The following is a 21,047-nucleotide window of genomic DNA, read 5'->3' as shown; positions in this document are numbered from 1 at the left end:
GCTACAACAAATATGTGTCACCATTGATAAATTGATAGCAAATATGGGGGGCCCCTTTATTTGAGGAAGTGAGGAAGCATTCATACTGCAAGGTATTTAGTTGTTTACAACCTTTTTTTTTTTTTTTTGGTTGTTTACAACCTTGAGGTCCTTCTAGAATACTCAGGTTGACTGTTTCATGCCAGGCCTCACAAAAGGAGATTAGAACTAAGAACATAAGGCTTACAGTGCTTTTTAGTCATCACTAATGGCTTCACTCTATGCTCAGACTTTTCTCAGAACTATGGGTATAATTTAGAATGGTTGACTCTATTTATGACAATAAATTTAAGCTACTAATGTTTTTCACTTTGTAAAGAAACAAAAGAAAAAATGTGTTTGAGTTCCATCCAAGACATGTTTCTTTCTTTATCTCTGTGACCTTTTGAGAAGTAGCATTCCCTTGGAGTTGCATGGAGGGAAATCTTGGTTGAATAATTGAACCAGAAGGCCATGATCTAGTTGCAGTTCTGCCACTTACCAGCTGTGTGACTTTGGCAAGTCTCAGAACCTATCAAGGCCCTAATTCCCCTGTGAAATAAGGAGAAAATACTAGAAAATTTGGGGAGACTGTGTAGCTCAGACTGTTAAGCTTCCAATTCTTGATCCTCGCTCAGGTCATGATCTTGGGGTTCTGGGATTAAGCCCCATATTGGACTCAGTGCTCAGCACCAAGTCTGCTTAAGATTCTCTCTCTCTCCCTCAGCTCCCCTCCCCACAAAAAGAAAGAAAAAAATTTGAATACATTAAAGATTATAGAAATAATGGCTAATTTTTTTTTGAGAATTTATTGTGTGCCAAGTACTTTCATGTTGGGATTATTGGCTCTATAAGATGACTAAGGAGGTAACATAAAGGAAGAAATATGTCTTAGAAGCAACATTTTACTCATTTTAAGAATTTCTTTAGAGAATAAGAAACAATAGAAGTTTAAGTTCAATGAAAAGGCTAGCTATTCTGAATAATAGATCAATATTCTCATCAAATTAAAACATCTGAGATGAGCCACATCTACCCCAAACCTGACAGTCTTTAGGTAGAATTTTATGTAGACCTATCGTTCTTGTGATCAGTGGAGTCAAGTTCCAAAGACAGAGGGTAGAAGTTGCATTAGGTAGAAGAATCAAGGGAATTGAGATGATTCTAAGCCAAAGTGTTTTCTTAAGAACTATAGGGATCTCAAATTTCACGTATGCATATGGTGACTGACTATCCTGTGGGTTGCAAAACCCAGTCTTGGAAAGTGTTAATGGATTTAGTGACAGTTCCTTGCCCATGAGTGAACCATGGGATAAGAGGAAGAAGAGGCAAGGTGTGAGAGTGGTTTTCTCAAACAACCAAGAAGGGAAAGGGCCCGGAGATGAAATAGGCAGTTGACAGAACAAGGAAGGAGAGCAAGCAGAAGGAACGGAAGGTCCTCTGAGCACCTGCTGTGTGCTGCAGGTGTGTGCCGGGAAGGCCATGTGGAGCAGCTCAGCTGTGAAGAAAGGAAAACCCGAGGCAATGCATTTTGGAAGCAAGCGAGGGAGTGGCTTTGATGAGGCAGAGTGGGCTGTCAGAGGGGACAGTCAGTCCTAGGACTGTGGAGCTGCCATGAGCGTCATGCTGAGCTCACACCTTTGTGATGGCTGCTAGGGCTAATGCAAAGTTTGAGTTCCATTATTTTCATATCTGCTGCTTTTTTTAAGCAGCCAGACACAGATGACTTTTAGCAAGTACAGAATTTATATTTAAGCAGTGCATAATGAAAATCGACGGCTTCTTGTTGAGAAAAGCACAGTGTCAGGAAAATATCCCTATCCCCGTCTTTCCCCTGTCACAGTGGTGGAAATTTTACATTTGAAAGTGAAAAGGCTTAAGATATAATTTTTTAATCCCATCTTTCCTGCCCACTTGCATCTCTTCCAAAGCTTGTCAGGGCCAGATCTAGAATAGTAAGAGCCATTAAAAATTTGGCATCTTGCACTCTGTTTTTTGGAATAAACTCAGTGTGGGCCAATTTATGGTAAATTATTCTCTTCGTGTGTGAATTTCCTTTTCTCTCTTGGCAAATTCATGCTTGCCTCTACACCCCTGCACACAGATCTTAAACACACACATTTATTACAGAATCTGTGTGGGTTCTGTGTGTAAGTGTTAAAGTGTGTGCCCATGGCTGTACCCACAAGTGCATATGCACATATTTGCACCTATGTGCTTATATGATAGCAAATTGACTTAAACAGTTTGTCTTGGAGGTTTGTGTTGCTGTATGTATGTTAGCATACATTCTGTTGCAACCCGCAAACAGTTTCTCAGTCAAAAGATGACAGAATTCAGCAATCATTTTGGGAAACACCATAGTAAATAAATATATTGCTTAGCTCTGTTAAACCAAGCATGCCAATTCTTAATCAAACCGAAGGCAAGCATGGCATTTCTCATCTTTGCAATCAAAGACCAGTCCTGTAGCCAGTCCTGTAGCCAGTCCACTGCCACAGGGGGAGGCAGAGCCAAGGCCTTGCTGCAGCCCCCATCCTCTGAGCACAGAAAGCTCCCAAGCTAGGTGTGCTTGTAACGTGGGATCATATGGGATGATGGTGTCTGCCTCCCATCCAAAGAGTATGGCTATAGGAGGGTGGATAGAGGAATGGCATAAGAATTGTTTGATCTGCTCTTCTGGGGATATTTGACTCGGGGCAGCTTAGGGCAAGGTCCCAAAGGGCTTTTTTCTTTGCATGAGAGGCTCTGATGAGAGGCTCTTTCCTGGCATATTGGAGCGCATATTAGCTCAGCTTTTAAAGGGCAATTTAAAACAGTTTCTTTTCCTTTATGTATGAAGAAGGCCCACATTTATGTGCCTTGAATTATTGCGAATAACACGTTCCCAATGGGTCTGTGTATGTTTAGCTCAAGTTTGGAAGAGGGTGTGGTAGGAAAACTGCTTTTTCCATTCACCAGCATTGCTACATATTTCTCAGAACACCAATAAAGAGGTCAATGCATCGCGTCGCAAAAAAAAAAAAAAGAAGAAAAAAAAAAGAAAAAGAAAAAACCACAACCATACGCTGGTACTACTATTGTTTCCCCATCTTGGTTAGATATTAAAATAATAAAATATATATTTTACAGTAGTTCTATAGAACATTCAAATCTAGCAAAACCCATAAATACATTTTTATAGCTTTTGCAATGTTGACCATTTGATGTCATCGCGAGTACTAACTGGCCTGACCTAATTAAAAGACCTTAATGAGCTTACTACACAAGGAAGTCTAGGAAATCAATATGTTTTTTTACAAAGAGTTCATTCTGTCCATTTCGCTTAGCATTTATTTAGCAAATAATCTGCAGCCACTTGAGTATATGCCAAGCACTGTACCCAGTGCTGGTAATAAAAAGATTAATAAGACTCAGTCCCTTGTCCTCATAAAGCTCACAGCCTAGTGGGGGAAACAAACAATCCAATTAGTGTACCTCTGTGTGTTAGCAAGGCAGTGGGCAAGGCGTGGTCGGTGTGTGGGAAGTGACCTATTGTGCCTTGGTAAAAGCATAAAGGAAGGCGTCACAGAGGAGGTGACACCAAGCTAAGGGGTCAGTAGTACGTCACTGGGCACAGGGAATAGCATATGCAGAGGCAGAGGCAAAAAGGAGTTTGCTGCTTAATTAGGGAACTGCAGCTGGACTGGCCTGTGGCCCTGGGGGGTGGGGGGGGGAAGGAGAGGTGGGAGGACCGGGAGGAGCAGGCCTGACCACGGATGCACTAGAGCCTTCCTTCCACCTGCAGTCTTCTGTTTCTGTTTTCCCCTTCTCCTTTCTTTTGCTTACTTTGTTGGCTTTTACTTTATCCCCCATCCGTCTTGAAAGGCCTGAAACTTGAGAGACCTCTTAGAAAAACTAGAGCTTTAGGGAATGTTTCTGACCTTTAAAAACCAAAACCAAATAAAACACATGAAAAATAATGCCTAAAATCCAAAGGCTGATTGCTCCAACTGCTGTCAACTTCCTCACTTTAGTATATAGAAAATAATTCAGGGGTGTTTGGGTCAGATTCCAAATGTATTCTGCTATCTTTCTCTCTCCTGGAATGTTCTGTGAATGCAAAGAAAGTAGGATGGGACCTGATGGGGTCGTGGGGGTCTTTTTGTTTTTGTTTTAAATCACCCACAGAGCCTAATCAAATGCTGAAGGTGTAAGAAACTCCACTTTCCCCGGTCCATTTGTAGCAGGGACGTGGTCAATTGGTGTATAGACCGGGACTGAACAAATTAGAATATTTGTCTTCTTTTTCTTTTTTTTTTAATATTTTATTTATTTATTCATGAGAGACACAGAGAGGGAGAGGCAGAGACACAGGCAGAGGGAGAAGCAGGCTCTATGCAGGGAGCCCGACGTGGGACTCAATCCCTGGTCTCCAGGATCACGCCCTGGGCCGAAGGCAGTGCTAAAGCGCTGAGCCACCCAGGCTGCCCAACATTTGTCTTCTTTAATACAGAGCAGCAAAACATCTGAAAATTGCTTTTATGTGTCTTCTTTATATGTAGTTCGTAGAAGTATGGTACTTACATAGGCACATTTATATGGAATTATGTATGACCTGCCATGATCAGAAACACAGATACAAAGAAAATTAAGGAATTTGATTTCTTTTAGGTATATTTATGCAGGACCAATGACAGGCCTTAAATACATTTGCTCTACGAATATGTAATCAGACTGCATTTACTGAGCTCTGACGGTGAACCTCTGGAATATACATGCTCTAGTGGATATGTATTTGCAGATTGCATGAAATCGATGGTAATAATAGCAGAATCAGGCAACTTACTTATTGTTATGTTTAAACAACCTTTTTCATTATTTGCCCACTCACAGAATAATTATTTGCTTGAGATTATAGTTTTCCGGCATTGTATTGACACAACATGAATAATATATGATACCTTATATTTGTTGACTAGCTGGAGAGAGCCATATGATCTGACTTAAATACCAGTGTTTCACTGTGGGGTATTGGCTTTCCAGTTGTAAATACAGTGCCCACAATGAAGTTCCATTTATCCCCAGCAAGTTTCAACTGTTATAAACCAGACACTTGATAATTTCCATAAAAATTTAATATGGTTCAAATGTTGGCACAAAACTCACATATTTCTCTCTACATCGTCATGTGGCTTCTCAAAAACACTGTTTTCCATTCTGTTTTTTTTTTTTTAAATTGTGCCCTCATTTACTTTGTCACTTTGTGTAGAGCAAGGACTCATTTGCGTATCAGCCACTAACCCATAACCCACAACGTTAAAAAGCAACGAATGGTCTTAAGCTGGTAGGAAATACATACATACTGACTAGTTAGGTAAACTTTGTTTTATATAGAGCTCTTAATTAAAAGTTAGAAGGAGGACAAGCCAGGAAGTCGCATTTATGAGCTATTTAATAGATTCATGGTGTACACCAGAATAACAGGGAAAAACATAGTAACTGGGATCTCTTTATTATGGGCTAGGGAAACATTACAGAAAGGGTTTTATATTAATTCTACAAAATGTTTAGTGGTTCCAGAAGATCTGGGTAAATGAATACAGTAGGCCACTTCAGAACACCAGGTGAGTGGCACGCAGGCTGACTCATAAGCCCCAGGGTCACAGCCTCTTGTCCCCTCGACCTGCTCCACCAGCCAAACAGGCTGGGGAACTTTGAAAGCTGTCATAGGAAATGCAAGTGCAAATCTATGTAGATATTTGCAATCTTTGGAAAATCGGTCCAGAGGGGGCCCTGATTTCTCTGCAGTTAAAGGAAGTCTCAAGTTAATCAGGGGTAACCATACCAAGACCTAAAATAATTTCCTACTGAGGCCACTTTTCCTCTGTGTAGAACTTTTGAAATATTATAATCCGATATTACCTTTTAGCAACCAAAAGGAAACATAGAAATCCCTTTTCTCTCAGTCTGCTGTTCGGATAAGAAGGTGGTTAGGCTGAAAACATGAGTAAAGTCACAAAGTAAGTGCACACGGAGATCCGTTCATTACCCTCACTGCAGGATGAACCATCAGAATGAGACCCAGAAAGGAAGGAATTCCATAGCCACTCAGTGTAATGAATTCATGAACCAGATACTTTTGAAAAGCCTCAAAACATTTGAATTATTTTCTTTTTCTCCCTTTATGTAACACTTTCTACAAACTGACATGGTAGATGTTACGCGTTTACGCGAGCATGCACTACCACTGAGAATGCACTGGGATTGGAAATCACAGGATGGCACAGGGCGAGCCAGCTGTCTAAATGTGGATGAAGACTGGAGGATTAATGGAATCAGGTGGCCCCGTGGGCCTCCACAGTCTTTCTCTTTTGCATCTCTGTCCTTTTTTTTTTTCAACTTTTCTTCTACTTTTTCCCCCCAGACAGCACTTTCTGTCATCTTCCCAGCCTACGTTTTAAAATTAGATTTTACTCTTCCACACTTTGAAGGATGAAGCTGCCATAGTTTGCCAAAAGCAATCCCTTTCTTTATTTCTTGATTCTTGCTCTAGTCCTTTGTTTATTTTCTCTCTTCCTTAAAAAACAAAACAAAACAAAACAAAAAAACATTAAACTGTGTATTGTCAACCTAAGATTAGTTTAATGATCCCTAGAATTTTACTTCTCAAAGGATAATCTTTGAACACTCAACATTTAGAAGTGTAGCCAAGGAGACTCTTAGGAATGCACCACGTCTGGCCTCACTCCACACCTACTGAATCAGAATCTGCATTTTAACAAGAGGCCCAGGCAACTCATTGACACCTTGAGCTGGGGAGCACTGTCCCAGCAGGAAAATTGGCTGAATATTAGAGGTGGATTTCTCACCTCCTCTCAAGTGTGTGAGATGGCTCCGGCCTTCAGCTCCCGGCTGTCTCCCTCACTTGCACCTTTGGCAGGTGTCCCTGTGGTTCAAGAGGACTTGAACTCTTGGTCTTATGGTGGAAGTAACCTTGACTATATCCACGGCATTAGAAATATTTGCTGGCCTTTCCACCAGTGCTTTTCACCTCCCATTGTCTTTGAGCTGTAAGCAGAAGATGTATGCCAGCAATAATTCATCGGTCCGTCCCCAGAGCTGCAGGCAGACTGCACCGCAACCACCGCTAATGGGATTAATTGGTCTTGACCGATGAAATTGTGAAAGTATGTACCTCCAAGGGTCATAAACACTGAGCCTTAATTGAAATCAAACGTATATTTTTAAAAAGCATGTCCAGCATCCTAGACTCCTTTCTGTTTGGGTTTTGTTGACATGAGTGATGGTACAGAAACCTGATCAGGAAAGGTTTGCTGTTATTACTGCTTTGAACATGAAGTATGCTTCTCAGTACGTTAAGTAGCTGATTAGGGGAAGGAGCAATATTCTACTTGATTATTGGTTACACATATGGAATAAATCCTATTTTAATGGTGTCTAATGAGCCTTTCATTTTCAGAACCTTACACAAAAGCCTCTAATAGAAAGGGAAAGTAATATTTCAAAGGTCATCTTAATAGCACTTAATGTCAACAATCTGTAATCAAGCCAATATATATGGATGGTGATTACAGTCCAGTTGTGATCCTTTAAATATGAAATAATCTCCTAAATTAGCAAAATGGCGTAAGCTAAGGTTCTCTGGGTTTGAGGCAATTTATACTTTTTAATTAAAATTTGTTACTTGCAAACAGCCTCGGAGTTAGAGATCATTCTCAGAGTGAGGCTTCATGCAATGCAAACCCCCGAGATTTAAAGTTCTGTTACCTACAGAATTGTTTCATGCATTATTCTGTGTGTTCTGTAAAGTTACTGAAATGTGCAAATGGAAAGCTATGTGCTTTTTTCTCAACAGGGGAATGTAATGGGCATTAGAAATGTGGAATGTGGGGATGCCTGGGTGGCTCAGCAGTTGAGCATCTGCCTTCAGCCCAGGGCATGATCCTGGAGTCTTGGGATCGAGTCCCACATCTGGCTCCCTGCATGGAGCCTGCTGCTTTCTTTACCTGTGTGTCTACCTCTCTCTCTCTGTCTGTGTGTCTTTCATGAATAAATAAAGTCTTAAAAAAAATGCAGATGCGTTGCCGGTCAGGAGGCCACTGAGGGAGCTTGTAGGCAATACCTCTTTCAGAACCATGTATCTGCTGGGCAGCAGATTAAAAAGTCAGGAATTTTAAAGAATCTCTGATATGAGATTGGCATTCTGAAACTTTGCGCCATTTGCTGCAGGAATAGAGATAACTCAGCTTTACCCCGCATCAGGAAATGTTCCTTTTTCAGGCCAAGGCTGCTGCTGGTTCACATAGCTCTTGTCGCAGTTAGAAGTGGGTGAATACTGCAAGGAGATTTTTCAAAGCAAATCAGCAGTGGTTACAGTACAAGTGGCATTCACAGATAAAACATGAGAATCTCCTGGAGGGCTTGTCAACACCCAGTTGGCTGGACCCCCACCCCTGGGGTTCTCTTGTACATCTGGGTAGGGCCAGGGATTCATATTTCTGACAGATGCCCAGGGCCCTCAGCTGCTGCTGGGTCCTGCAGCACCTCGTTGAGAAGCCCTGCTATAGGTTTATCAGTATGGACACTGCCCAGCCCTACAACTTACCTATGGCCATCTTCCCATGAGCTTCATTGAGCTTCATTCATCTTCTTCTCCCAGGGCCTAGCACACATTGTGCCATGCTCAGAGGGTTTACCCAATATGTGCTGGGGACAAAAAAAAAATGTTATTTACAGGAGATTACTAGTATATATCAGACCCCTGCCCACCACCACTCCCTGTCACATCACTGTCCTGTGTTTGCCTTTCTTTGGCATTCTGTGTTTCCTCCTCCTGCTGCCCCCTTGGATTCTGAGAGTTTGTTTTTTCTCTTGTCTTTTTCCATATGACCTGTGTTTGAACCACAGGCAACCTCAGCCTGCTGGTTTAACTCCACTTGCCCTTGGTGCCTGGTTCTACAGACAGTGTGAAAAGGTAAGGACCTGAGAGTAGCCTCTTGGTCAAGTTTTGTATAAGGCTTGGTTGGTGACGGTGGCATAAGCAGTCAGGTGACACTTAGGACTTTGGACCTCAGGGTGGACCTTGCACGGTGGAAACCTTGATGAGAAAGCCTTTGGCTAAACCCAAGGAAACACTCTTTCTGTGGTCCTTGCTTTCCTAGGTTTAGATGTTCATTCGCAAGGCGAAACTCACTCATTAAAGATTTGGAAAACATGAAAAAAACATAATATAGAAAAAGGCATCCATTTACCCAGACGCCCAAAGCATCCAGTTTTGGAGTATTTTGTAACAGCCTTTTATACTTCTATCTAAATGTTAGTTTATTTTTTAATGCATTTGCATTTAACTGAATTTATAAATCTAGGGGTAAAATTGCCCTGAGGGAAAGGAAATTCTTGTGTTGAATTACAGGGTTATTCCCATAATGAATGATAATGATTCATTACACAATTGTTTGCTTTCAAGTTTAAGCCAGACACCATTAGAAAAATGAACAGCACCTCCTTCCTCTTCTTGCAGAATTGTTGGTGTGCAGAGTTCAATCAGGTGTGGTGCTCTCTAGACCGCCCTGATGCGTTGGGTGCAAGGCCTCCCAGGGAGCCATGTATCAGTTCCTCAGTGCTTGACTTTCCTGGTTTGGGGTTCTTGATTTCAAGAGCATTTCTTCAACAAGAGTGAGTGGGCAATATATATTATGAGCCCCCAAGTCCAAGAAATTGCCTTTCTCTTGCCTTTATTCTGGCAACCCCATGGGGTCAAACATGATGCTTCACTCTTAATCTCTCCCCCTGAAAATACTCTAGTGCTACTGCAAGTGCTGACAGACACTGTCACCTTCCAGCCTTTTATGCTGCAGATGAGATGCGTGACATCAGCTGGATTTTCATGATTTTTACAGATAATCTCTTGGTTATCGTTTTCAGTCCGGCTGCTCATATTTTCCTCCTATCTTTGCTATTTAAGAGCAGTCAGGATGTTCTGGGATATAGTTCACTTTTCACTCATTTACATGGGATGCAGCAAGCCTTTTCGTCTTTGATCACAGTTTCTGTTAATAGTAATAATAGCAATTAATTGACTTTAACTGGACATTTAACAGGAGAGAGCATGGAAACACCAGTCTAGTGTCCAGCTTATGTCTGATCAAGTGGACAGTTTGAATTAGTTCTAGGACATGTCTAGGATACCTCTAGTCCCTCTGTGGTCAATCCAGGGGGTCTTGTTTGTCTGATGCTCACTGAAACCTCATTTGTCTGTTCTAAAGTAGTTCTCCGTCCCCATGCATGTTGGTTCCTAGACAATGCAACTTTCTCTCTGATCAGTGTTTGGGACGACTGGTACAAGGGAGTGGAGGCCAGGGCCTCCCCAGGTCTGTGTGTGTACCCTGGAGCTTGCCTTGGCACAACATCCATCCTACAAAAGAGCCTTGCTAGGAACCAGACTACAGGCTTAAGGGATCCAAAACCACAAGCTCATTTCTGACCTAAGTGTGGCCCAGCAGGTGACTGTCAAATCAACTAAGTTCCAGCAGTTTGCTCCAAGTGGTCATTCAGAAAGAACCTTAAAAACACAGGTTTGGTCAGCAGAGTCTTCTTAGCCATGAATTGGGGGATAACATTGAGCCCCTTTAATTCTCAAATTTGAGACCCCCTCCAACATCTGCAGAAACAAGGCCACTTAACCTCTCTTTCCCTTGAATGGTATGTCATTATATGCCTTTCACTCTGTTGAAAAAGTAGTGGCTCTGTCAGCAATCATGTTCTGTTCAGGCTAAATTTATTTTTATGTGAAATAGAAATCAGGAAAACACCAAAATTATTTTAAGCAAAATATCAAAATTGAAATAAACCAACATATGTCTGTGAAACATGTATAACTCTCAATCAAAAATAAGTGCAACTTTCATAAATTTCTTAAAATACTCTAGCATGCAAATCTGGATGACTTAAATAGACGGAGTTATGACATGGTTGGTTATTCTTTCTCCTTGGTCCATCCATTCTTTAAACCTGGCCAGCTCTGGACTACTCCTTCATGAACGGTGTACTCTATCCTCCATCATCTACTCTAATAATCGCTAGAACTGAGAATTTCATAAAATGTCTTGTAGTAAGGTTAAATAATACTGCTGATTTTGAATGGAAACCATTTTGAATTTACCTTCTTTACTTCTACTCTGTTCTACCCAGCCATCCCTCACCCCTCACCTCAGGCCCTACATTACTCTCTTAAGAAGTGAGGGTTTTTAAAAAATTGCTTTAAACTCCATGTCCATATTTCTAAGTTTCCTTTGCAGTGGGAACTCAAATGGGGTTAAAATTGTTAAAGTGACATCAGTATTTGGGGCGCTTACTACCAAAGAGAGAGTCACAAGTTAAATGCCCATCTCACATTTATGCCTCATTTACAGGCTTCCTATAACACATTTTCTTTATTAGATTGTCACTTACAGGATTGGAATCACTGTGCACCTCTAATATAGTAGCTGATATTTTACCCACAGAAGATACATAGTAAATAGTCCCATCAATAAATATTATTGACAAACCCAGAAAGCATTTCTTGAAACCTTCAGCCTTTCATTTTCAATTCTTCTCTTCATGAAGGAGGTAACAACATTTCTTAGAAAAACAAAAATAGATACAACTATCACTTCATTTGGAAAATGTTCTCAGCACTACACAAATTGTGTTCCAGGAGATTTTTTAAAAGCACATTTAAAACGTATCTCATTAGGCTTGGCTTCACTGTGTACGCTAACAGAGTCGCTCTTTGGGGAATTGAAAAACTCCTTGAGATTATTTAGGAAGTTTATGATTGTGACAACCCCACAGACACATGGCTTTTGCATCCTGGACCCTTGGATCTTCAGCTCACCTTTATTCTCATACATCACATTGAATTTTTTTTTTTTTTTGCTAGTTTATTAGTTGTAAAAAGTTTCTTCCTTCCTGATTCCTTCCATTTAGTCCAATTTGGAAATGGAAAAGTGTGTTAATTTTTTAATAAATCTTTAAGACACGCATTACTGTATTTTTATTAACTGAGCCAGATGGCTCATAGCAAATTTTCTCTGACATAAGTAATCACAGAAATCAGTTTGAGACCCAGATTTGGTATGGAAAGTGGCGTCTATATTAGTGGAAAAATGTGGTTCACATAAATATGTGGATATTTTTAGAAGTCATATTTGTTACTGTTTGGATTTCATTTTATTTTTTGTTTTTTGTTTTAGGCCAAATACACACCGAGGACATGTTTTTTTCCCGTCCCCCAGACCCAAACATTCAAGCTCCTTCTCAACAACCCAAAACTGTTTTCTTTTTTGCAGTTTGAAGGTTGCAAGAAGGCCTTTTCAAGGCTTGAGAATCTCAAGATTCACTTGCGGAGTCACACGGGTGAGAAGCCATACTTGTGCCAACATCCAGGCTGTCAGAAGGCATTCAGTAACTCCAGCGACCGCGCCAAGCACCAGAGGACGCATCTAGACACTGTAAGAATGGCCGGAGATTCCCAGCTTCCAGCCCCAGGCCCTGGTGTGAGAAAGTGCCCATTTGATAGTGGCATGCTGAAGTATTTGCTTTATGTCTACAGGTTATAGGGACAATGCTAAAGGCAGCAGTGGAATCTTTGTGGAGAGGTCCAGAAGGGCCCCTGTTGGGCTCTCTCTTCATTTTTCTGTAGTGACAAGCTATCCTAAATATTACAACTGCCTGAAAGACAAAGGGGTTCCTTGATCACCTCTGTGTACAAAGCAGAGGCAGTTCAGGTGTTGTCACATAGTAGATTTCAGTACACAGGATGACTACCAGGCATAAGGCATAAAAATAAATTATTCAAATATCAAGATATGCTGAAATAGATAATATATATTATTGCTAGAATTGGAAAGTCGTTGTCTGTTATTGTTTTTTCTTTACCCTTGTTCTTCTTTTTTTGACATAAGAACTTTGAGACTGGCATGGTTACCCAGTGTGAATCTGGCCTTTTGCTTTAGAAACCACCTGGCATTTTCACCTTCAGGCGATCTAAGAAGACTCAGCAAATCTTATGCCAGGGTTCAGTTTTATCATGCTTCCTGTGTGTTAACAGCCGCATATCCATTGGCATAACCCTTATGAGAACAACTGATTTTCATCGTTGAAAATCACCTTAACTCTTTTAGTGCTGTAACATTTTGCTTCTTTTCTAAGACTTTTTTATTTTCTGTTATGTTGATCATCCTTCTTTGCATCTCTCAAGTTCTGATGCCATTTGCCTTACAGGAGGCCAGGTAGACTATGTGCAATTTCACTTCTTTTAACAAAGCCATCAGGATAAATGTATTATACACATCACAGATCTCTTATCCCACATTCTTGCAAATAATGTATTCATGACAGTACTTTCTCAGTGTTAACATTCCGATGTCTATTATTAAACTACACCAGAATTTGAATTTTGAAAAGATACTGTTATTTCTACACACCTTCTCATACATATTTAAGATTCTTCTGATGTTATAGTTGACATATTTATTAAATTTTATATTAGTCTCTATTAGTCATATTGATAGAAGTCATTTTAGCTATATGTCACATAACCTTTCTAAACAGAATTATTTCCTAACATACGTGTGATGGTTTGCCTCATAAATAGCTGAAATATAATTAGAGCTATATGAGCATAGGATAGCCCCTTTCTGCTCTAGCTGAATTGAATTCAGTGATTTTAGGACCAACAGAATAGAATATGTAATGAATAAATTTGGTGAATAGCAGGATTTTTTAAAAGGTAGAAATAGGAAAAAAAAAGAATAAATTATGTTAAAATGCCCTATTTTGTATGTCTAAAATGGTCTTGGTAGAATCTAATAAATTTTCCAATTTGTCATTAAACTTTATCATGGAAGAATGAACATTCACGAGACAAGATTGTCTTGAGAAATTGCCTCTACTCTAGCTGGTTATCTGTAGTTTGAAAGAACTATTGTGAGCCTAAGTGTTATGGTTCTACAATACCCTTCTTGGAGCTAATTTTAGCTAATCAGACTACGAGCATTTTCTAAAATCATTTTGGAATTTAAAAAAAAATAACTTTTTAAAACTTTTGAGGAAAGCTACCACAGATAATAATTTCATGATTCAGTTCAATGCCAGTAGCTTTTAAAACCTAGCTATTTAAAAAAAAAACAAAACACTATTAAATCTTTTTAAAACCATCATTCTTCTTCAAGATGCAAACCAACAGTCCTGTTTAAATTTTTATTGTATTAAATGATTTGGTAAGCTCTTTTAAAATCATGTAAAAATTAAACATTTGTTTTAAAAAGCAAATGGTCGCTGCTTGAAAAATGTATATTTAAATGTAGGCCCTCTTTTCCTTTCATTAAGCACTCCTTATGCTAGTGTTGTCAGAATTTTGGATAAAGTATCTTTCTTCAACTCAATGGATTCTTTACTTATAGGAAAATGATTTTTTTTTCTATAAGGCTTACCGAGTTCATAATTCAAACCCTGAAAAGTTTTATTAACTTGTTTCTCTATTAGCGTCTTAATATCTAAACAGGGGGAATGATTTTATGGTACACGTGGAAAATAGAGTTTGATAAAGTGCAGCATGCTGTTTAAAGCTTAGGTCATCTGAGGTACAATGAGCAGTGCACTAGTAGCACTGGGACCAGACCACTGCTGTTTTGGCATTCTGATCCCAGGTGGCTAACAGCAGGGGAGAGAGGGTAACCCCCCCCCCCCCCTGAAGTGGAGAGTAGCCAAGCCTTCTTTGAGAACTCAAAAACAAATATAAAATCACATTACCCATTTCTTGTCTTTTCAACCCAAATACTACCGGCCATGGTAATAATAATGGTATTGATTTATATAACATGCTAATATTCCTGAAGTTTTTTTTTTTTTTACATGCCACAGTGCTCAGATGTGAGTTTATGTGGTTGCAACATGACTGCAATAAAGATACTATCGAGTTGCTGCCCCGAAGCCAGGGTAGGATAGGGAAGGCTGTGCAGGAAAGCCACGCAAATCCAGAAGATTCACAGGTGAACAGAAACCTTCGTTTACCCAATGGAAACTCATTGGTGAGTGGCTTTAACCCATATCGGCTGACCCTTTGCAAAAACAGTTATTGAGAGCCTGGTTCAGCCACTATCCCCTCCCTGTCTGATTTCTCACATGTAACTCAGTGCCGAACGCACTGTGAAACTGTGAGACCTGATGGGGGATTTAGTCAATCAGTCAAGGAACAGACACATTGCACTTAGAATTCGTATTGCGAGAGCTCAACTAAATTATATATTCATGACTTTACCTTGTGGTTGGAATCAAAAATGGCAAAAACAAAAAAGCGAATCATAAATGTGGCTTCAGGCAGGGCAAATAATATAATCCACATATGTGTTGGCCCACAAAATGACAAGCATACACATGAAAACAGGAATAAATAGAGGAAAAAAATCAGGTTTTTTTTTTCTGGCTTTTTATTTTGTTTTGATTTGATATATATATTTTGTTGTTATTTTTAATGGAATAGCCATTTCCCAGAACAAGAATCCTATTCTAGAGGCAGAGTTTCACTTCTCCTCCTTACATTTCAAATCATGTAGGCACAACTGTAATCAATCTCACCTACTGAGGTCCTAAGTACATGAGTGACTGGAACCTGTGACTTATGAACACAGTCTATCTTGTGATTTTTTATTTTAGTTCTTAGATTAAACAGAAAGATTTGCTTTATTTCATAGCTCAAAAGCCATCCTCTAGACTCCACCTGAGGCCCTGCAGCTCACATCTCTCAGGAGCATGAGGGCATTGAATTAGCCAAAACTTGTGTTCTCATTACACCCAGCCAAGGGCCCAGGCTGAGCACTGGGACTCCTCTACACCTGCAATCCTATAATAATATTTCTCTGGCTGAGTTTTCATGTGTCTGTTGTTTGGGGAAAAAAAACCTATTGCCTCTCACTCACTTTCTACTAATATTCCCCTTTTAATTCTCATTCTCTCTTTCTGAATCAGGTTTCCTCTGAAACATTCCCAGTCTTTTCTGGACTTTTCTGCAGCTTCTCTCTACCTGAACTCTTAAAGAATGTGTTTCCTAGTTTCTGACAATACCAAAGATTGTTTTCAGGGGAACATAACTGTAAGTATTACTAGAGATGCTTACTAATAATTTCCACATCCAAAAATGTCACGAGAGAGGCACCTTGGTGGCTCAGTGGTTGAATGGCTGCCTTGGCTCAGGGCATGGTCCTGAGGTCCTGGGATTGAGTCCCACATCGGGCCTGCTTCTCCCTCTGCCTATGTCTGCCTCTCTCTCTGTGTCTCTCGTGAATGAATAAATAAAATCTTTAAAAACACACACACACACAAATGCCATGAGAGGTTCTGTGGGAGGAGTGCACCTCTAAAGGCTGTCTCCTTGTTTCTCAAAAATTTAGTCCCCTTTGCCTTGATGCAAACTTTCAGGGCTTTCTAATTAAAATGCACAAGTAATCCCCAGCATTTTCACCTCAGCCAGTTGGTAAGAATTCCTGCTCTGAAGTCAGTAATCTGAGTAAATTTCCCTCAGTTACTTTTATGATTTAACTACAGCTGGTTGTTTGTGTTTTTTTTTCTTTCTTTCTTATTTAGAAACCTTATGCTTGTCAAATTCCAGGATGCACCAAACGCTACACAGACCCAAGTTCCCTACGAAAGCATGTGAAGGCACATTCTTCCAAAGATCAACAGGCAAGGAAAAAGGTAATTTTAAAAAAGAATTTATCCAGCCAGGAAAGGCACATTTAAATGACTCTTGCAGTACTGGGACCTTGTGCTGGACATTGAAAGTCTTCAACTTGTTACATGCTCTTTGGGAAGGGACATCTTCCATGAAGTAATAGCAATGTTATAAACAGATATGCAATTCTGGGGAGGGCTCGTATAACAAGAATCAGAGAAAATTAGCAAAAGGCACTAAACCAGAGAATAACAAAAGGCTTTTATGGAAATTAAGTCCACATAGTTAAAGGAAATTGAATTGGGAAAAATAGCACAACAAAAACCCTTTCTGGAGATAAGTGCTTCTCCATGAAATATCAATTGGCTGAAACCATTTTCATTCTTATGGAGAGGGTAGGTGTATCTCTAGGATAAGAATAGAGTATCCCTCTCTTTAAGCTGAAAGAAAGAAAGAAAGAAAGAAAGAAAGAAAGAAAGAAAGAAAGAAAGAAAGAAAGAAAGAAAAAAAGAAAGAAAGAAAGAAAGAAAGAAAGAAAGAAGAAAGAAAGGAAAGAAAGAAAGAAAGAAAGAAAGAAAGAAAGAAAGAAAGAAAGAAAGAAAAAGAAAGAAAACACGTTTCTTAATAGGTACCATGTATGGAAATCTGAGAAAGGAATTGAACTTAAAATTACTTTGACATCACTGAGGAATTAATGCATCTTTAAAGTATATAGAATGCATAGTGTCTTGGATTTGGAAGAAATGCTAAAGGTCAACCAGCCTACCCACTTGACTCTCTCAAACTCATAAGATCTCCAACAGGTGTCTGGTCACGTTGTGCTTCAACACCTTGAGATATGAGGAGCTTACTACCTTTCAAGGCATTTCCCAATAAGTGAGTTTATGAGTTTTTGGACCAACAAGTACCTTCTGACCATGGCAGAAAAACACTGAGTTAACCTTAGCTTTTTGAGTGTTCCAATGCGTTAAGATAGTACTACTGATTCATTTAAGGGCCCTTCGTAATAAATGTAAGGGAATTTAAGATTCAATTTATTTCAAGTGATTTAACCCAATGATGTGATTGAACCCCATGGCCATGGTTTTCAGGTCACTAGCACTTCTAGTTAACTAGAATTGTGCATTCTTTCATGGTTTATAGGGATTTAACACTTTCATGTTGGGAAATGCTGTGTAGTCTTTTTTTCCTACTTGAGCTTTTTCTTCCTTGTGAGTTGTTAGCACAAAGCCAGTTGAGGGCTCATATATGGAAAGAGTTTGTCCTCTTCCCTGAGAATTAGAAAAATGCCCAGTTGAAAGGATTTGATAGATACTCTTAATTGCATACAAACCCACTCTTGTAAGTCAATTGTTAAAATCATTTTTTTCTCTATAAATATAATTAAGCCTCTTTTATTGGAATACAGTAAACTGATAACAGATGATCATTATCAACAGATGATAACAGATGATCAGTCAACATGGACTAAATATATTCCTGTATTGTAGAAGAGCAAAGGAACTGCTAAGTGAATTAATAATATAAATAAAGTTGTAAAGAGGATACTTAATACTTTTTAAATAACACCAATGTTGCATACTGTTCTCTGTGTCAGAAGAACCACGGCCTAATGGCTTTTGTCATTATCTATGTGTGTATCTTGTGAATTTGAAGTGATAAGTTGTCTTTGTTAAACAAAGACACAACAGAAACCTTCTTGGGAGTTGTCTCTCCTAAATCTGACCATTAACCCCCTACATTGTCTTAAATGTATGAAGTTTTACCATAATAGCAAACCTATCATAAGACTGGAGAACAACTTCCCTGAGAATAACAGCTACCATGGACATGAGAGAACACAAGTCCTGCATCCAGACAAATAAGCACTAATTCGTTATTCCACTTCAGAAGGTAACCTAGGTTGACAGTAGGTATGGAAACATAATGAGATATTTTCAGGAATTATTAATTAATTGGTTTCTGTTGTTCAAATGCAGTGTGTCTCAGTCTCTATATAAAACAGGAATAGTTTTGATTGTGTGAAAGATTCCTGAAGCATTAATTTAAAAAAAGGAAAATCAGACCCCAAGACTACAAAATAGAAATTTCTAGACAATTTGCAGATAGCCCTCAACTATCAGTCTAGGTTACAAGGATATACTTTCGAAGAGCAGTATTAAAACCCAGTGTCAAATATTGCAATACTCCTTTGATTTTGTCTTCTGTAAAATGAGGTACCATGTCTGTAGTGATTCAGCTTTGGATGAGCTCCCGGTTTCTTGCAAGTGAGTGAGCTGTATGTGGCTGCCTTTTATTGTCCAGACCTTAGGGACAAGGTTACTGTGTTTTTACTCTCCAAATTTTCACCCATCTTTTTAATCTGAAGATTTTAAGAATCTGTTATGAATCAGTGATAAATTAATCTGTGGAAATTAAAACGATGAAAGTTGCCCCATCCAATAAAAAGGAGAAATGCCACTCCCGGGAGCAGCAATGTGAATAAACCCAAATGAAATCAGCCAATCCACGTTTTCAGATCTTGTACCGGTGTCCCAGCGTGTGATATTTACACGGTACAATGTTGTTACTAGACCTTGAGATTCTAATTGCTAACTCACATCAGGACTTGGTATTTGAAATATTTCCTGGCAGCAATAATAAAAAAAAAGAAGAAGAAGAAGAAGTAAGAAACAATAAACCTTTTAAGGCAGAATTAAGATTATTTACGACTTTAATTAAAAATTGAAAGTTGGCATCATTTCAAAAAAGGCTTTACAAAAATGTGAATTCATCAAAAATAACCATAAAAATTCCAAGGTGATAAAGGCACAGTAGAGTCATGGTCCCAGCCCTAGGGAATTGTTTTGTTGAAAAGAATAAAACCCTTTCCTGTCACACCCTGTTAGTCATGGACTCGTTTAATATACCCTGCCTGCCTGCTTTCTTCTAATCTTTTTAACCTCCCCCTAGACACTAAATGACATTATTTTGGTCTTAACATTGCTGGCTTTACGAGGCCCCACTTTGAAATCTGGGCTGGAGACAAGGCCCCCTGAGCCGTGGAGACTGCTATTTATCAGGAGAGGCAGAGTCTTCCAGAGTGATGCCCTGGCCATGGGCATATGACCCCTCCCCACACCTGTTGGATCCTACTGAAAACCCAAGGACCTGAAAGCTAAGCTAAATGTTGTTCAGGCTACGAAAAGAAAAAGGAAGAAAGGGGACGGCTCTTTTGCAGAGGAATGAAGAAAGTAACTTTTCTCTCACCTCGTGTGTGCACACCCACATTTTCCGTCAGCTGACGTGCAGACTTCTTCCACTGGATGCGCCTTACAGATCTTGAGTCCATTAAAGAGAGGGTTACGCAGATAAGTGAGTCGTGAGATACTCTGGTCACCCACTCTGGTCTCCAGTGAGAATAGAATTTAGTCCGCAGAGCAAAAGGCAAAATCTGTCCTTCAATTCTCTCTGATAATGAGTGGTGAAATACGAGAAAACTAAGGCAATAAGCCACTTGAAATTTTCCTCAAGGCTGTGAGCTTTATCAGAATTTTTCACTTGCACCTTGCAAGTGCCCATAAGCAGCGAGGAGGGGGTTCCCTTCCATTCTGGCTCATTATCGACATGGACTTTTTTAAGTGAATGCAAAAGAAGGCCGGGCCCAAAGTTAGAGATGACACGTGTCTTCCCTCCATTTCACAGCTCCATGAAGGTGCCAGACTCTGGCTGTGACTCGTGAAAAGTTCGGTTCATGTTCACCTCTGACCCACCCTGGTTGATGACTTTCATGTTCACAACCTTAACACAGACTATGATAAACTCCACGCAGTGTTTGAAACGTGTGCGAATGCCACATGCACTTCTTTTTCCCACTTAGAGGCCAGTTCTGTGGAACTCTCTGGCCAAGACAGAGTGGTTCACATAACGCACTTCTCATCTGCTTAGAACTGGCAGTTCTGTGGAATCTGTTCAGAGCCGCCACCACCCCATCCATACCCAGAACTATAAACGATTTCATGAAATACCAAAGAGCTCACCTTCCTTTGTGGCTTCATTAAAATCTTCAAAAGTTACGTGGAAAATAAATCTGTTTCCCCTACGTGGAGGCACAGATTAAAGGAGCTGCTGAGGCTCTCAATTTTCTCCCATTTTCCTGTTATCATCTATGTGGCAGAGGGTGTGCACATGGGGGCACACGGTCAGAGACTTTCCCAGATTGTGACTTTCCTTTTTTGTTGTCATGATTCCTCCCTCCCTTCCACTCTCTTCTCCCCCTACTCTTCTCTTACTCTGACTTTTTTTTTTTAAAGATATTATTCATTTATTCATG

General features: G+C 39.7%; 1 protein-coding gene and 1 long non-coding RNA gene across 37 annotated transcripts in view; one reads left to right on the top strand and one right to left on the bottom strand.

Moving 5' to 3' along the window:
- Positions 1-21,047, top strand: part of GLIS3 (GLIS family zinc finger 3) — a 548,443-nt gene that overhangs the window by 435,381 nt on the left and 92,015 nt on the right. For 28 of the 36 annotated variants that reach the window (XM_077908825.1, XM_077908770.1, XM_077908751.1 and 25 more), the window contains 2 exons: positions 12,354-12,515; positions 16,648-16,758. In XM_077908825.1, the coding sequence (XP_077764951.1) occupies positions 12,354-12,515; positions 16,648-16,758 (273 nt within the window). Of the gene's footprint in view, positions 1-12,353; positions 12,516-14,928; positions 15,096-16,032; positions 16,157-16,647; positions 16,759-18,174; positions 18,260-21,047 lie in introns of those variants that run through there. The other 8 variants (XR_013385993.1, XR_013386010.1, XR_013386000.1 and 5 more) reach the window with 8 other exon arrangements.
- LOC144320465 (uncharacterized) lies at positions 4,320-20,179 on the bottom strand. Its single transcript, XR_013386039.1, has 3 exons — positions 19,985-20,179; positions 8,627-8,727; positions 4,320-8,356 (listed from the first exon to the last, which is right to left on the bottom strand). It is a non-coding gene; the product is annotated as an uncharacterized LOC144320465 (long non-coding RNA).

Source organism: Canis aureus, chromosome 1, assembly GCF_053574225.1.
Source record: "Canis aureus isolate CA01 chromosome 1, VMU_Caureus_v.1.0, whole genome shotgun sequence".
NCBI classification, from domain to species: Eukaryota; Metazoa; Chordata; class Mammalia; order Carnivora; family Canidae; genus Canis; species Canis aureus.
Note: the sequence above shows the minus strand (reverse complement) of the source record. Positions and strands in the feature narration are given on the sequence as shown.